The sequence below is a fragment of the Canis lupus genome, chromosome 16 (assembly GCF_003254725.2).
Source record: "Canis lupus dingo isolate Sandy chromosome 16, ASM325472v2, whole genome shotgun sequence".
Taxonomy (NCBI): Eukaryota; Metazoa; Chordata; class Mammalia; order Carnivora; family Canidae; genus Canis; species Canis lupus.
The window spans coordinates 6,544,879-6,560,637 of NC_064258.1; the positions used below are offsets into that span (position 1 = coordinate 6,544,879).

The window sequence follows — 15,759 nt, forward strand, 5'->3', positions numbered from 1 at the left end:
CACAAAGCCCACGGCAGCAACATTGGTGAGAGGCAGGAACATGGAAAGGAAGTTCTTCTGGAGACCAGAGGGGAAAGGTGCTGTCTTTGCCCCTTTTCTCTCAAGGATGAGTGTTCTTGGTTCTCTCTACTCATCATGTCTCCAAGTTCTTGGATTCTTGATGTGATTTAGAGGTGAGCTTATACTGGCTGGGAAACAGACTCCAGCAGGGTGTTCTTCAGGGGAATGATGAGAAAACAAAAAGTCCTCTGGGGATTATAAGCCACTGGTGTTATTCCTTAGAATAATGAGAAGTCTTGTGTTTTAAGGAAGTAATATTTGAGATAAAGATCTGATGAAGAAAGAGATAGAGACCTAGATATACCTAAGCAGCTGACGGCTTAAGTTGATTCCATGGCGGTGCCTGCTCTCTGACCCTTCCTGGACTGGAATTATGGCAGACTGGGAAAGCAGTCAGGGTTAGACAGATTTTTCATTTGGAGATTTTTCTCTCCCTCCCAGATCCAGGATTTTGAAATCAGGCGAAGTAGGAAATGTAAGCACTAGATCACATGGCCCTCTTGTTGGAATTCTCTAGTGTCATTTGCAGAAGTTGGAGAATCAAAACAGTAAGATTAAGAAGAGATATCTTCCTCTTGGAGACAGAGGCCCTGATAGAAACATGTTGGGAACTGGGCAGCCTGAAGGGCCTGTCTCTAGCTTTTATGAGAAGATGTACACCTTAGGTATGAAGGTGAATGCAATATGATAGATGATCAAGCTCCCCAGTTAACTCTGAGTGACAATCCTTCGCCTCAGAGAAGTTCAGGCTTTGTGGATGTCACTTAGCCCCACCCACAGACAAGTAGTAACAAAGAGACATGAAGCAAAAATCTTCCCATGAAGATGATGCAAATGGGTCCCAAATGTTTAAGACCCAAAGGGCTGGACAGAGTTGGCCTGACAATCTTTCTGTAGGACCTGAGTCTGCAACTGAGTTTTCAGGACAGAGCTTTGATTGCAAAGAAAATTTTAGGTTATTCTGGACAGAAATAGGATATGATGATAGAAAGGAGCATTTTGCTCCTCCTTCAACACTAGTATATACTATTAAAATCAATTGAAGATACATTTTTGAGTCTGCCTGAATTCTCTGTTCCATTTCATTAGTGTATATGTCCACTGATCTACATGATATTATGTCAATAACACACTCTCAATTATTGTAGCTTTATAGTAAGTCTTTGAATAAGGTTTGTGAGGCTCCAAGCTTTGTTCTTTTTAAAAAATCATTTGTCTATTCTGATCCTTTATATTTGCATATAAATCTTAGAGTCAGTTTTTCAATGTTAAAAAAAGAGGCTACTATGATTTTGAAATTTTGTTGAATCTTTAGACTAAGAAAGAATTGGCTTTCTAACAAAATTGGGCCTTCTGATTCATGAAAACAGAATTTTTTTTCATTTATTTAGGTCTTCTTTAATTTCTCTCAGTAATGCTTTATGGCTTTAATTCTTGCACATAGTTTGTAAAATATATCCCTTAGTTTTTCAGTATAACAGATTTTTGTATATTTAGCTTTTGACCTGTGACCTTGATAATCACTTACTAGTTCTAGTACTTTTTTGTGGACTTCTTTTTTTTCTTTTAAGATTTTATTGGGATCCCTGGGTGGCGCAGCGGTTTGGCGCCCGCCTTTGGCCCAGGGCGCGATCCTGGAGACCTGGGATCGAATCCGACGTCGGGCTCCCTGCATGGAGCCTGCTTCTCTCTCTGCCTGTGTGTGTCTCTGCCTCTCTCTCTCTTTCTCTGTGACTATCATGAATAAATAAATAAAATCTTTTTTTTAAAGATTTTATTTATTTATTCATGAGAGACACAGAAGGGGAGGCAGTGTTAGAGGGAGAAGCAGGCTCCCCATGGGGAGCTGAATGCAGGACTCCATCCCAGGACCCCAGGATCATGACCTGAGCCAAAGGCAGATAGTCAACCACTGAGCCACTCAGGCTCCCTCTTTTTGTGGACTTCTTAGGATTTTTTTTACAGATAGGATTATGTAATATGTAAATACACAATTTATTTCTTTATTTTCTAACCACATGCTTTTAATTTCATTATCTTGCTTTATTGCATTAGCTAAAACTTCCAGTACAATATTGAACTGAAGTGAGAACAGATATCCTTGCCTTCCTCTCCATCTTCCCTAAAGGGAAAGTATTGAGCCTTTCATTATTAAATTTTATTGTTAGTGCTAGGTTTTATGTGATATGCAATTTACAGTTTGAGGAAGAATTTCTTTTGTTTCCATTTTTTTTTCAGGTTTTTAAATTAATGAATGTTAATTTTCATCAAATACTTTCTATGCTCCTATTGAAATGATCATGTGGTTTTCTCTTTACTTCCATTAACACGGGAAATTATATTGATTAATCCTAAAATGTTAAACAATATTTTCATTTCTGGAGAAAAGTCATGACTTTGTTATAGTATACTATTATTTTTACGTATTGCTGGGTTTGATTTTCTGACATTTTATTAAGGATTTTTGCATCTATGTTCATTGGGAATATTGTTTTATAGATTTATTTTCTTGTGAAGTCTTTGGTATTAAGATAATTCTGGCCTAAAAAGATGAATTGGGCAGTGTTCTCTCTAATTTTCTAGAAGATTTTGTGTAGAATTGGTATTATTATTTCCTTAAATATATGTTTTTAAAGGTTTTGTTTATTCATTCATGAGAGACACGGAGAGAGAGGCAGAGGGAGAAGCAGGAACGCGCGGGGAGCCCGATGCAGGACTCGATCCCAGGACTCCGGCATCACGCCCTAAGCTGAAGGCAGGTGCTCAACCGCTGAGCCACCCAGACACCCCACTTACTTAAATATTTGATAGTGTGCACTAGCAAAGTAATCTGAACCTATAGTTTTCTGGGTGGGAAGATTTTAAATTATGCGTTCAATTTATTGAATGTATTTAGGAATTTTCAGTTGTTTAATGTCTTTTTGAGTCAGTTTTGGTAATTTTTATCTTCCAAAGATTTTCTATTTCCTCAGTTTTCCAATTGATTTCTCTCTTAAGATATCTTAATTTTGTCCTCTTCAATTTGAAAGTTAAACTTTTGGTTATAAATTTGGATGGTAGTGGATGGGGAAATCAAGAGTGTTCTCATCATGCAGTCTTAGAAGTTGTGCAAATCAATCCAAAACCTTTGAAGGATAGCTTGGTTTCAATAACAATAATAGGTAAAAATATCTACCTTTTGACTTGGAAATTCTAATTCTAAGGATTTGTACCAGAAATAATACTATGTATGGACTCTTATAACATTTTTTTCATAGTAAAAGAGTAAACAGGAAAAACTGATCAAGAGGTCTAGCTAATAAAGAATGAGGCATTCATATAAACAAATACTATACAAAAAAAGAAGGCAAAATGTATTGATATGAGAATTTATCTTTTTAAAATTTTTGTTTAATTGTATATTTTTTGTTTTGTTTTATTGAGATAAAATTGATACATAATATTACAGTAGTTTCAGGGGTACAACATAGGATTTCAACTCTATGTTATGCTACCACAAGTGTAGCTACCATATCTCATCATGCAACACTATTACAATACCATTGACTATGTTCCCTATGTTGTACCTTTCATCCCCACAACTTAGTCTATAACTGAAAGCCTGTACCTCCCACTCCCCATCACCCATTTTGTCCATTTTCTATCCCTCTCCCCTCTGGCAACCACTGGTTTATTCTCTGTATTTGTGTATTTATTTGTTTGTACTTTTTTGTTTATGTGTTTTGTTTTTTAATTCAACATAACAGTGAAGTAATATGGAATTTGTCTTTCTCTGCCTGACTTACGTCACTTAGCCTAATAACCTCTGGATCCATCCATGTTATCACAAATGGCAGATCTCATTCTTTTTTATGGCTGACTAATACTCCTCTGTGTGTGTGTGTGTGTGTGCTATTGCTGAAATGCTGCAATAAACATGGGGTGGATCATATATATATTTTTTGAATTAGTGTTTTTGTTTTCTTTGTGTGGATACCTACTATGGGATCACTGGATCATATGGTATTTTTATTTTTTTTGAGACACACAGGGAGGCAGAGACATAGGCAGAGGGAGAAGCAGGCTCCTCACAGGGAGCCTGATGTGGGACTCAGTCCCTGAACTGGGATCACGCCATGAGCCAAAGGCAGACACTCAATCACTGAGCCACCCAGGCATCCCTGGTATTTCTATTTTTAATTTTTTGAGGAACATCCACATTGTTTTTTACAATGGCCATACCAATTTACATTCCCATCTACAGTACTCAGGGTTCTATTTTCTCCCCATGCTTGCCAGAACTTATCTCTTTCTCTTCTTTTTATACTAGCCACTCTGACAAGTGTGAGGTGTCATCTCATTGTGGTTTTGATTCGTATTTCCTGACAACTAGTGATGCTGAGCATCTTTTCATTTGTCTTTTGACAATTTATATGTCTTCTTCTTTGAATGTATCCTATTCAGGTCTTCTGCTCATTTTGAAAATGGATTATTTGGGAGCTTTTGGTATTGACTTGTATAAGTACTTTACATATTTTGATATTAATCCTTTATCAGATATATCATTGGCAAATATCTTCTTCCATTGAGTAGAATGCCTTATCATTTGGTAGATGGTTTCCTTCACCGTACAAAAGCTTTTTATTTTGGTGTAGTCCTAATAGTTATTTTTGCTTTTGTGTCCCTTTCCTGAGGAAACATATCTGGAAAAAAGTTGCTAAGACTGATGTCAGAGAGATTACTGGCTATATTTTCTTCTAGGAATTTTATGGTTTTGGGTCTCATATTTTGTGTTAAATACATTTTAAATTTATTTTTGTGTGTGTGTATAGTGTAAGAAAGTAGTTCTGTTTCATTCTTTCAGAGGAGCTGTCCAGTTTTCCCAGCATCATTTATTGAAGAGACATCTTATTCCGTAGTATATTCTTGCCATCTTTGTCATTGATTTACTGTATAACCATGGATTATTTTGAGAATATCATTTGTATATTGTTAAGTGAGAGAGAAAATGTCATAAAACACATTCCCACACCATTTTCTATAAAGAATGTGCAAATACTTTCTTAGGAAATTTCTAAATTATATGGCACTCTGGTTGAGCATGGCAATGTGAGGAATGGGAAGGAAGATTATTCCCAATTTATACCATTCTGTACCTATTGACATTCTCAGATTTAACAGGTATATTTCAAGTGAAATCCCAAATCCAGATAAATGTTTTGTAACTGTCACTTTTTCTGTCTCACTCTAGCATAAAGCAGACTTACAATTTACATTTGTCAGTTGTCTAGGTTGTAAATATAACTGCCTACATTAGCTGTCCTTATGCTGTCGCCACTTTGAAATGCCCAGCTGGCAATCATGGGCACAACATAGAAATAAATGGCTGGCGGAATCTTGCTTGAATGCATACAGATGCACATGTGTTCAGAAGAGTGGAAACCTGAGACAATAGCAGAGAATGGAGATTTGGAGGCAGAAACTCTCCCCTTCTGATGCCGAGTACATAGGGTGAGGAGCAGGAGCCTCTCTGTAAAATTAGTGAAGGAGGAAACGGGCTTTGTCGAGATTTCTGGTGAAGGTAAGGCTTTCACTGAGACCAATATGCCTGCTTTTTTTGGCTATTTGTACATATTTTAGAGGTCAATTGTCATGTGTCTTATTGAGGGGTGGGGGAGGATGTTTTCTCTGAGTAGCTAAGAGAATCAGGGAAGAGTCTAGGATATAGAGCAGAAGGGCTGATCTGCTTAGTGCCTGAGATGTCTTTTTGAAACTTAGACTTGGGCCTTTGAGAAGACAGTCTTGTTGTTGAAAAGCCTCTGATTAGTGATATTTCCAGTATCCCCATTAAGCAAAAACTTTGGAAATTTCTGACACTTAATTGGTCAAAATGGGAATAACTAAAATTTTGTTTTATTCTCCCCAGACTGATTGCTTAGAGATACCCTGAACCTGGGCTAATTAAGAACAGACACCTCAGTGACTAAGTCCCCCTTGGGATGGAGGGTAGTGGGAAAGAGAAACATTCCCCACAACACTGTTACTTCTGGACTTTTTCCTAAGCTCCTCCTGAGCAAGTTGTTCTGGCCCCTGTGCATGGCTGAGCAGTAGGCAGACAGGAGTTAGCCTTGGCTGAGCTCAGGGGAGCCTGAGAAGTGGTGGAGTCCTCTCCATGGAGGTGAGTGTCTTCTCATGGTTTTCCACTAAGAAGAAAAGAGTCAAAGAAGACCAAGGTGGGAGTTCTGGGCTTGGCTGGGACCGACAACAAGGAGGCATAGAGTCTGAAGGGTTGACAAGGGGAGCAGCAGGGTGGACAAGTTCTTTTCTGGTGTTTCCATACACAACTGAGAGAATATTCAGTTCTTCTCTGTCCCAATACTAAGAACAGACATCGCTGCTTGAGAACAACAAGATTCTTCTATTGTTTGTCACCTAGTGCTCATTATGCAGACATTGTAGAAATATAGATCTCTGAGCTGTCCCAACAATTCTGTCCTTGACCTGTTTCTCCATCATTAAATAGCCCACAGAGCCTTAGAGGAGGTTGTATGAGTAAGGGAAGTGAGGAGGGGAAAATGATAACATGAGCCATGAAGGGAAACCAAGAAGAGTAGGCTCTCGGGGTGTGGCCAGGCTATTCAGGTGAGGAACAAATACTATTGAATCATATATCACACATCCATACATCCACCATATACTAACAATTTACTAGCACTACTTTACAGCTCAACAATATTATATACATAAACATGTCCCTGCCCTCATAGAGTTTATATTCTAGTGTCATAGAGGAACATGAATAAATAAAATTAAATTTCCTGTCCATCTTCCTTGCTTTATAGTTATTCTGGCATGATCAATAAACTAACACCGTAATTTTAGTTACTTTTCTTGTGTATGGTCTAACATCCACCCTCCCCTTGAATATAAGCTCAACAGGGCAGGGATTTTTGTTTGTTCTGTGCAGCAGTGCAAACGCACTGCTTCATTTGCTTCATGTTACATGAAGGAAAGAAATAGGTACACATATCATATCAGGTAATAATAAGTGCTATGAAGAAATGCTAATGTCCAAAAATCCAAAAATGAGGAAATCATTCCTAATTGGGATGGGGTAACTGGCAAGAGTCCTCTGAGGAGACGACATGTGAGTAATGGGATGGGTAAAGTGAGAGTGATCCAGACATCCTAAGTGGCTACTGGCCTCAGATCTATCATTGTCAGTGCCAGGTGCCACTTTTCCTCCCTCCCAACACTTTGCAGGGCATGTGGAATTAGAGAAGAATGCTTCTGCCCCGGGAAATTATCTCAAGCTGCTGAGTTCTCATTTGTAGATGTTGCTGCTCTGTACTGTGGAGGTTTACCATCTGGAGAAGGCAGGGGTGTTGGTCTTAGATCCCATGCCACCTTTCTACTGCCCCAAGATGGATCTAGACAGTACCAGTAGGGATGAGGCACAGGGTTCAACGTTCCATGTTTTGAACATCACCTGGACCACCATTACGTCATCTGCTACAGCGAACATAAGACGTGGACGATCCCAGGACTGGAGAGGCTGATCAACTCATATTCAGAACTGGCCAGTTAAACAGTCTTATCCTCTGTGCCCTGAGAGAAGGCACCTCCAGTGGTGTAGAAAGACAGGGTATGTTTTCCTATCCCCAGTAGAGAGGAATAAATCTTTCCCCAGTCCAGACAGGTAGCCTTGAGCTGGATGAGATGTGCCCACATTCAGGTGTGGCCTTGTGCAGTTTGTGAGCAGTAGAGACACGTCACCTGATCTTCAGGTTGGAAATAGTTTGTCAACCTAACCTCTCTTCCTTCTCTTTTGAGAGCAGGACCATGTGGAGCTGTTGTGTCTTTGATCCTAGGTGGTACAAGGAGTAGAAACAAGGACTAAACAATGAACAACTTGTCTAGTGCCACTGAGTTCTACCTTCTAGGCTTCCCCGGGTCCCAAGAACTACACCACATTCTTTTTGCTATATTCTTTTTCTCCTACTCAGTGACATTAGTGGGAAACACAGTCATCATTGTGATTGTGTGTGTTGATAAACGTCTGCAGTCCCCCATGTATTTCTTCCTTGGTCACCTCTCTGCTTCGGAGATCTTAATTACAACTATTATCGTTCCTATGATGCTTTGGGGGTTGCTACTCCCTGGGATGCAGACGATATCTTTGGCTGCATGTGCCACCCAGCTCTTCCTGTACCTTGCTGTGGCGACTACAGAGTTTGCATTACTGGGAGCGATGGCTGTGGACCGTTACGTGGCTGTCTGTAACCCTTTGAGGTACAATGTCATTATGAACAGCCGCACCTGCATCTGGGTGGTCATTGTGTCCTGGACATTTGGGTTTCTTTCTGAAATATGGCCTGTCTATGCCACATTTCAGTTTACCTTCTGCAAGTCCAATCTGTTAGACCATTTTTTCTGTGACCGAGGGCAACTGTTCAAACTATCCTGTGATGACACCCTTTTCACAGAGTTTGTTCTTTTCTTAATGGCTATTGTCATTATCATTGGTTCTCTGGCCCCAACAGTTATCTCCTACACCTACATCATCTGCACCATCCTCAGGATGCCCACAGCCTCAGGCCAGAGGAAAGCCTTCTCTACATGTGCTTCTCATTTCACTGTTGTTGTTATTATGTATGGCAGCTGCTTGTTTATCCATGTGAAACCTAAGCTAACGCAGGCAGCGGAGTATAATAAAATAGTTTCCCTGTTGATTTCTGTGTTAACCCCTTTCCTGAATCCTTTCATCTTCACCCTCAGGAACGACAAAGTCAAAGAGGCCCTTTGGGATCTTATGAAATGCTGTAATCAACTCTTCAAAGGTTGAATTCTCTACCTCAGTTTTAGGTGGTAATATCCACACTATAGATTGTTTAGGAACCCAGAAAACCATAATTCCAATCTTATCATCATCATGTTTCAAAGGTTAATAGTGTACAATTCCCAAGGAGGTATGGAAGAAGAGAAGAGAAAAATGAAATCCATTCTCTGCCTGTTAGAATCTCAATTCTCAGTTTCTGATGATTCCAATATTTAACTATGAAAGCCCATCCTTGGGAAATGTGAGGATTAGAGAAAGGAAATACATATATTTTTGTAGCTTTCCATAGCTCAATTAATTTCTCTATAATCCATTGCTGGAGATATATTTCCTAGGAGGGAAGGAAGTGGGAAGAAGGTGAGGGGAGGCATCTGGCATAATCAGAGTACCAAGGGAGAGATGCTCACTTTGTTACTTTATCAACTATTGTTGGGTTTTTCATATATTTTTATATAATTTCTTTGTGTTATCACTGTATGCACTTTATTCTATGGTTCTCCTTTTCTCATGTTGCTTATCATGTTATCTTGGCACCATTGCTACCTCAAATTATAATGTTATATACATTTTGCCACAGAACTGATCTAGAGTGGTGATTAAGGGATTGGAATGCTTTCCTTTTAGTAAGTCTTGGTGATGTCAAGATATGAAATATTTTGGCATATATGGGGATTGAGACAAATAAGAATTAAAGGACTTAATTCTAGAGAGAGCATCCTGTGTTTTATACCTGCTTAAACCAACTATGTCTGTTGAGACTGCTTCCAGACCCAGGCTTCAGGCTTCATGTTGCCTTTGGTTCTATGTCTTCCCAAATCCAAATATCTCAGTAGCTTTCCTTAGATCTTCCCTGTGGGGAGCATCAGAGGAATGAAAAGCTACTCTCCTAACTCATAGTTCTTTAGGAATTCCAGGGCATTTTTTTTTTTTTTTTTTTTTTTTTGGCAATGCAGTTGTAGGAAGTTCATAATGTTTGAAGAAGGGGTTTGAAGGAAGGTGTTGATTTAATGGTAACACTCAACAGCACCTGCCAGCTCAGAATTGGGTGGAGATACTGAGTCAGCCAGCAGTGGGTGATGGTGTTCCATGGGATTGTACTGTGTGAGGATGCCTTCCTTTTGGTGAGGACAGGGAAGACCAGTAAGTATGATCTAGTTGACTTCCCTGCATATGGCACCAGATGAGATGTTGAGAGTGGGGCCTTAATCCAGCTCATCCTCTCCCAGCCAACCAACGGGTTGTGATGGGACTGCACTGGAGAAAGGGTTGAAGACTGACATAAAGATATCTCCCACCCCAGGCTCATTTCCTGAGGTCTGCTGTCTCTCTAGAACAATACCACTTTTTCTCCTTCAGTACTCCAGAGAGGATGCCTTTTCTCATTTACACAAGGCTTTGCACAGCCTATGTTGTCTCTGGGCTGGTAGAGGCAAATTAGGAGGACAGAAGAGAGCCTCACTGTCCTCCTGTATGGTTCCTTTGGTTTTTCAACCTGTCATCCCCCATGCCTCTTGCACCCTGTCCAGATCACCCTTTGTTCACCTACCAACTATCTTCTCTCTTCTCTCCCTTTCCCCTTGAGTTCTTCTGTTCTCTCTTTCTCCTTCTTTCCCTTTACCTCATTTCTCTTTCCCCTCAAGTCAAGCTCTGACCACCCACTGGTAATACATTCCTATCCTTCCCCTTCTGCTCAACCAACATTTCCATTCCTCTTCTGTATCTCAGATATGTAGTATTCTAGACTGCCTCTCTGAATGCCCTTGGCTTTGAGAAGAAAAGGAGAGTCCCAGGTTGAAGAACTAGTGAATGGGGCATTAAAGATCTCTTGTACTGAAGACGATGATCTTCCGTTTGTTCTCTGATTTTTGAATGAAGGAGTTACTGTGTTAGCCTTTTTGGGTTACTGTAACAAAACCCTGTACATTTTGTGGTTTAAACAAGAGAAATTTCTTTCTCCTAGTCCTGGAGACAGGAAAGTCCACATTCAAGGTTCATACTAATTCAGTGTCTGGTGAGTATTCTCTTCCTGACCTGTAGATGGCCACCTTCTTTTTATGTTCTTAATTGGTATTTCCTTGTTATATGATTGGGAGGAGAAAGCAATTGCACTCCGGTTTGTTTGTTTGTTTTCTTTTGGGAACATAATCTCATGTAATCAAAGCCCTGCCTAATTACTTCATTTCAAATTATTTACGTCCTAAGAAGCCCCTTCCCCCAAATCAGCTGCAGTGGGTGTCTGGGTTTGAGTTTATGAGGACACAGACCTTCAGTCTATTGTGTCATTGTGCACCTGCCCTGCAAGCCAAGCTTATTTTCAACCTGGATGTCTACTCCATATTCATACTAGAGACTCTAATTTCCCAAGCTGCAGGTATGACCTACACAATAGTAAATTTAGATGACTCACACTTCCCCTTCTGCTGTTTATACTATAAAACCTCAATAGCCTCTTGCTCTATTTATATTTTTGTCTCTACTCCTTACAACTGAGTATATATATATATATATATATATATATATATATTTGTGTATATATATGTAATCAATATAGGTGTTCAAAAAGAAATATTAATTATAGACATTCATTTGAACTTCTTGTGTACATTGAGTTATCATACTCAAAGTAAGTCTTATGTATACTTTGATATATGTCATATGTAATGTATTGCAGTTTTTTATTTGATTTACACTTTGGCCTCATAACATATGCTTTGTGTTGTTAGTTATATGTTCATAGTAAAAACAAAACAAAATTAGAGATGATGCTACTTTCAACCAAGAAAGGTTGTAATAGTCTCTCTTCTGAAAAAGTTCCTTGGTGACAATAAAATATTTATCCACTTAGTATCCATTATATATCTCTGAGAAGACTTTCAGCTTTTCTATTTTATGTCTTATGAGTATTTCCCTATGTTCAACATTAATGATGCATAAATAATTGCTTATATTATGTAAATTAAAATATGAAATTTATTTTATACTTATGCTTATTAGGAGATAAGGAAAAATAAGGGAGTTGTTTGTAATTAAAACTTCTATTTATTTTGCATAGCCACCAGAATAATTTCTTTTTTTCCAAATTGGAATATCTCCAGTGTTTTATTAATATTGATAAAGAATTTTCAAAAAAGAACAGAAATGCTCTTAACTTCTTTGTTATTTTGTCAATGAATATGAGGAATTCTTTTAATATAGATACAGAATATAACTTCTATAACATTTGGCTGATTTTTCTATATTGACCATGTACTGTATAAGAATTTTGCTGAATGCCCTGGAATCATATATATTGAAAGAATGAAGTATTGATTGCATACTAAATACCTTGTAATTTCTGCATATTTTTATTCAATCCTGGCCATAACCTGTGAGGTTAGGAGTATTATGTTCACTTAACAGATGAGAAAATGAAGGCCTGAGGAGGTTAAGTTACTTGCCAAAATTTACTCAGCCATCAACCCATCACTTCCATCTGATAGCAAGAAAGTAAAACTCTAGGAATACTAAGTATTGACATTAATGCTTGAGGATTGGAACTTTTTTTTTTATTTATTTTATTTTTTTATTTTTTTATGATAGTCACAGAGAGAGAGAGAGAGAGAGAGAGAGAGAGGCAGAGACACAGGCAGAGGGAGAAGCAGGCTCCATGCACCGGAAGCCCGACGTGGGATTCGATCCCGGGTCTCCAGGATCATGCCCTGGGCCAAAGGCAGGCGCTAAACCACTGCGCCACCCAGGGATCCCTTTTATTTTTTTATTTTTTTATTTCTTTTATGATAGTCACAGAGAGAGAGAGAGAGGGATTGGAACTTTTATATGTTTTTGGTGGGAATATAAAATACTATGGTCAAAGTAATTAGGTGGTGGCAAACTTAGGAAACTATGTTGTGTATATATGATATGGCCTGTTCTCAAGTCTGTTGATTTCTTTCTTCAGCTTTGTTGAGTCTTCTGATGAGCTTATGAAAGGAATTCCTTTACCCTCTTGCAATGTTTTTTAAAAATATATAATATCTTCATTTGATTCTTTCTTATAGTTTTTATTTCTCTGCTGAAATTCCTCCTTGTTTATGCATGTTGGTCATCTTTTCCACTACATCATTTCACATATTAATCATAGTTATATTATTTTTACCTTAAATGAATATTTACTGGTATGACATTTTATTTATTTATTTATTTGGATTATAATGTTTTATTTTTAAATTGAAGTATAATTAACATACAAATAATATATTAATTTCAGATGTACAACATCTTGGTTTAACTACTCTATACATTACGCAGTGCTCACCACAATAAATATAGTCACCATACAATGTTATTACAATATTACTGACTGTATTCTCTATCCTGTGCTTTTCATCTCTGTGACTTATTTATTTCATAACTGGAAGTTTGTACTTTTTAATTCTGTTTATATATTTCACCCATTTCTCCACCCACCTCTCCTCTGGCAAACACCAGTTTGTTCTGTAATAATGAATTGTTTTGTTTGTTTGTTCATTTGTTTTATTTTTTAGATTCCACATTTAACTGATATCCTATGGTATTTGTCTTTGTCTGACTGACTTCACTTTTTCTCTAAGTCCATCAATTTTGTCTCAAATGGGAAGAGCTCATTTTTTATGACTGAGTAATATTCCATTATATATATATATACCACATCTTTATCCATTCATTTATTGATATATATAGTATATATCAATATATAGTATATATAGTATATATTTATTGGGTTGCTTTCATATCTTGGCTATTGTAAATAATGATGCAATAAACATAAGGATGCATATATCTTTTCTAGTTGGTGTTTTTATTTTCTTTGGTAATTAGCCAGTAGTAGAATTACTGGATCATATGGTATTTCTATTTTTAATTTTTTGAGGAACCTCCATACTGTTTTCTACAGTGGCTGTACCAATTTATATTCTCACCAGTTGTGCACAAGCATTCCTTTTTTTTTTTTGACATCCTTGTCAACACTTGTTCTTTCTTTCTTTCTTTCTTTCTTTCTTTCTTTCTTTCTTTCTTTCTTTCTTTTTTTCTTTCTTTCTTTCTTTATTTTTTTCCAAAGATTTTACTTATTTATTTCAGAGAGAGAGAGAGAGCGAGAGAACACAAGCAGGGAGAGCAGCAGAGGGAGAAAGAAAAACAGACTCCTCTTTGAGCAGGGAGCCCAATGTGGGACCCTGGGATCAAGCTGAAAAAGGACGCTTAACTGACTGAGCCACTCAAGTACCCCAACACTTATTTCTAAATTTTAGCCATTCTGAGATGTGTGAAGTGATACATGATTGTATTTTGATTTGCATTTCCCTAATGTTTCATGATGTGGAGCATCTTTTCATGTGTCTGTTGGCCATCTAAATGGCTTCTTTGGGAAAATGTCTATTCAGGTCCTTTGCTCATTTTCAAATTGGATTATTTGGGTTTTTTTATGCTGAGTTGTATTATTTTTTTCATATATTTCAGATATTAACCTCCCGTCAGATATATCATTTGCAACTATCTTCTCCCATTCAGTAGGTTGCCTTTACAATTTTTTTGATGGTTTTCTTCACTTTGTAAAAGCTTTTTATTTTGATTTCTTTATCTATTGTTTTTTTTTTAAAGTATGCAACTTTGAAAAAATTTTTTTTAGGTGATGCTCCATGGCTCACCATGTATATCTTAACTTAGAACTGACTTTAGATTTATACTAACAATGCCAGTTAGCTAGGGAAACATTACTCTTATGTAGCCTGTCCCTGTCCTCCTTTTCTTTTTTCTTTCTTTAAATTCAATTTGCCATCACATAGTACATCATTAGTTTCACATGTAGTTTTCAATAATTCATCAGTTGCATATAATACCCAGTGCTCATCATATCATTTTCCCTCCTTAGTGCTCATTACACATTTACCCAGTGCACCAACCTACCTCCACTTTCTCCTTTTCTTACTGTTATTATATGTGTCTATATAGTTACAAAGTTAGCAATACATTGTTACAGTTATTACTTTACATATTTTTAATTTTTTAAAATTTTTTACTTTATTTATATTTTAAAGAAACTGGGAGATTCAAGTTGCCTCAGATTCAAGCTGCCATTTGATGTCATTTTCTTTCTCCAAAACAACTCTGTCTCTACTCATCTCCTTCATGCTATTACTGGCAAATATATTACATTTCTTTATGTTATCCACTCAACAATATGTACTTAGTATTTTATATAGTTGCTTTTTAAATCAGTTAAAGATGGCAAGGGAAGAAATATGCATTTGTACTATCTTTTATCATTATAGAATTACCTTTACCAGTGCTATTTCTTTGCATATATATGAATTCTAATTACTGTCTGGAATCATTTGATTTTAATTGGAAGAGATTTCTTCAGTACTTCTTTTAAAAAAAGTTTTATTTTATTTATTTTAGAGAAAAAGAGAGAGAATATAGGGAGGAGGGGCAGAAGGAGAAGGGGAGAGAGAGTCCCAAGCAGACTTTCTGCTGAATATGGAACCCAACTTGGGGTTTGATCCCAAGGCCCCAAGATCACAACCTGAGCCAAAAATCATGATTTGGACACTCAACCGATTGAGCCACCCAGGTTCCCCTCTTTAGTATTTCTTTTAGAAGGGGACTAATAGCCATAAAATCTCTGTTTTAGTTTATCTGGAAATGTCTCTTTTGCTTTCAGTTTTGAAAGATAGTTTTGTGGATATAAGATTCTTGATTTACTATGTGTGTATGTATGTATGTATTTATTTATTTAAGTATAGTTTACACACAATGCTATATTAATTTCCGGTGTACAATATAGTTATTGACCATGTTTTTTTTTTCTTTCTGCACTCTGAATCCCATTGCCTTCTGGTATTAAATGTTTCAATGAGAAGTCA

The 15,759-nt window shown here is 37.3% G+C and overlaps 2 protein-coding genes across 45 annotated transcripts in view; both read left to right on the plus strand.

Moving 5' to 3' along the window:
* Positions 1-15,759, plus strand: part of KEL (Kell metallo-endopeptidase (Kell blood group)) — a 311,760-nt gene that overhangs the window by 231,359 nt on the left and 64,642 nt on the right. The window lies entirely within an intron of this gene.
* Positions 7,589-9,194, plus strand: LOC112650894 (olfactory receptor 9A4-like). Its single transcript, XM_025433810.3, has one exon. It carries the CDS (start codon positions 7,943-7,945, stop codon positions 8,882-8,884), a length of 942 nt encoding a protein of 313 aa, XP_025289595.3. The 5' UTR covers positions 7,589-7,942; the 3' UTR covers positions 8,885-9,194.

Excerpts from the sequence above, each read along its gene's own strand:
- LOC112650894 (XM_025433810.3), top strand. The coding sequence starts at position 7,943 with ATGAACAACTTGTCTAGTGCCACTGAGTTCTACCTTCTAGGCTTCCCC.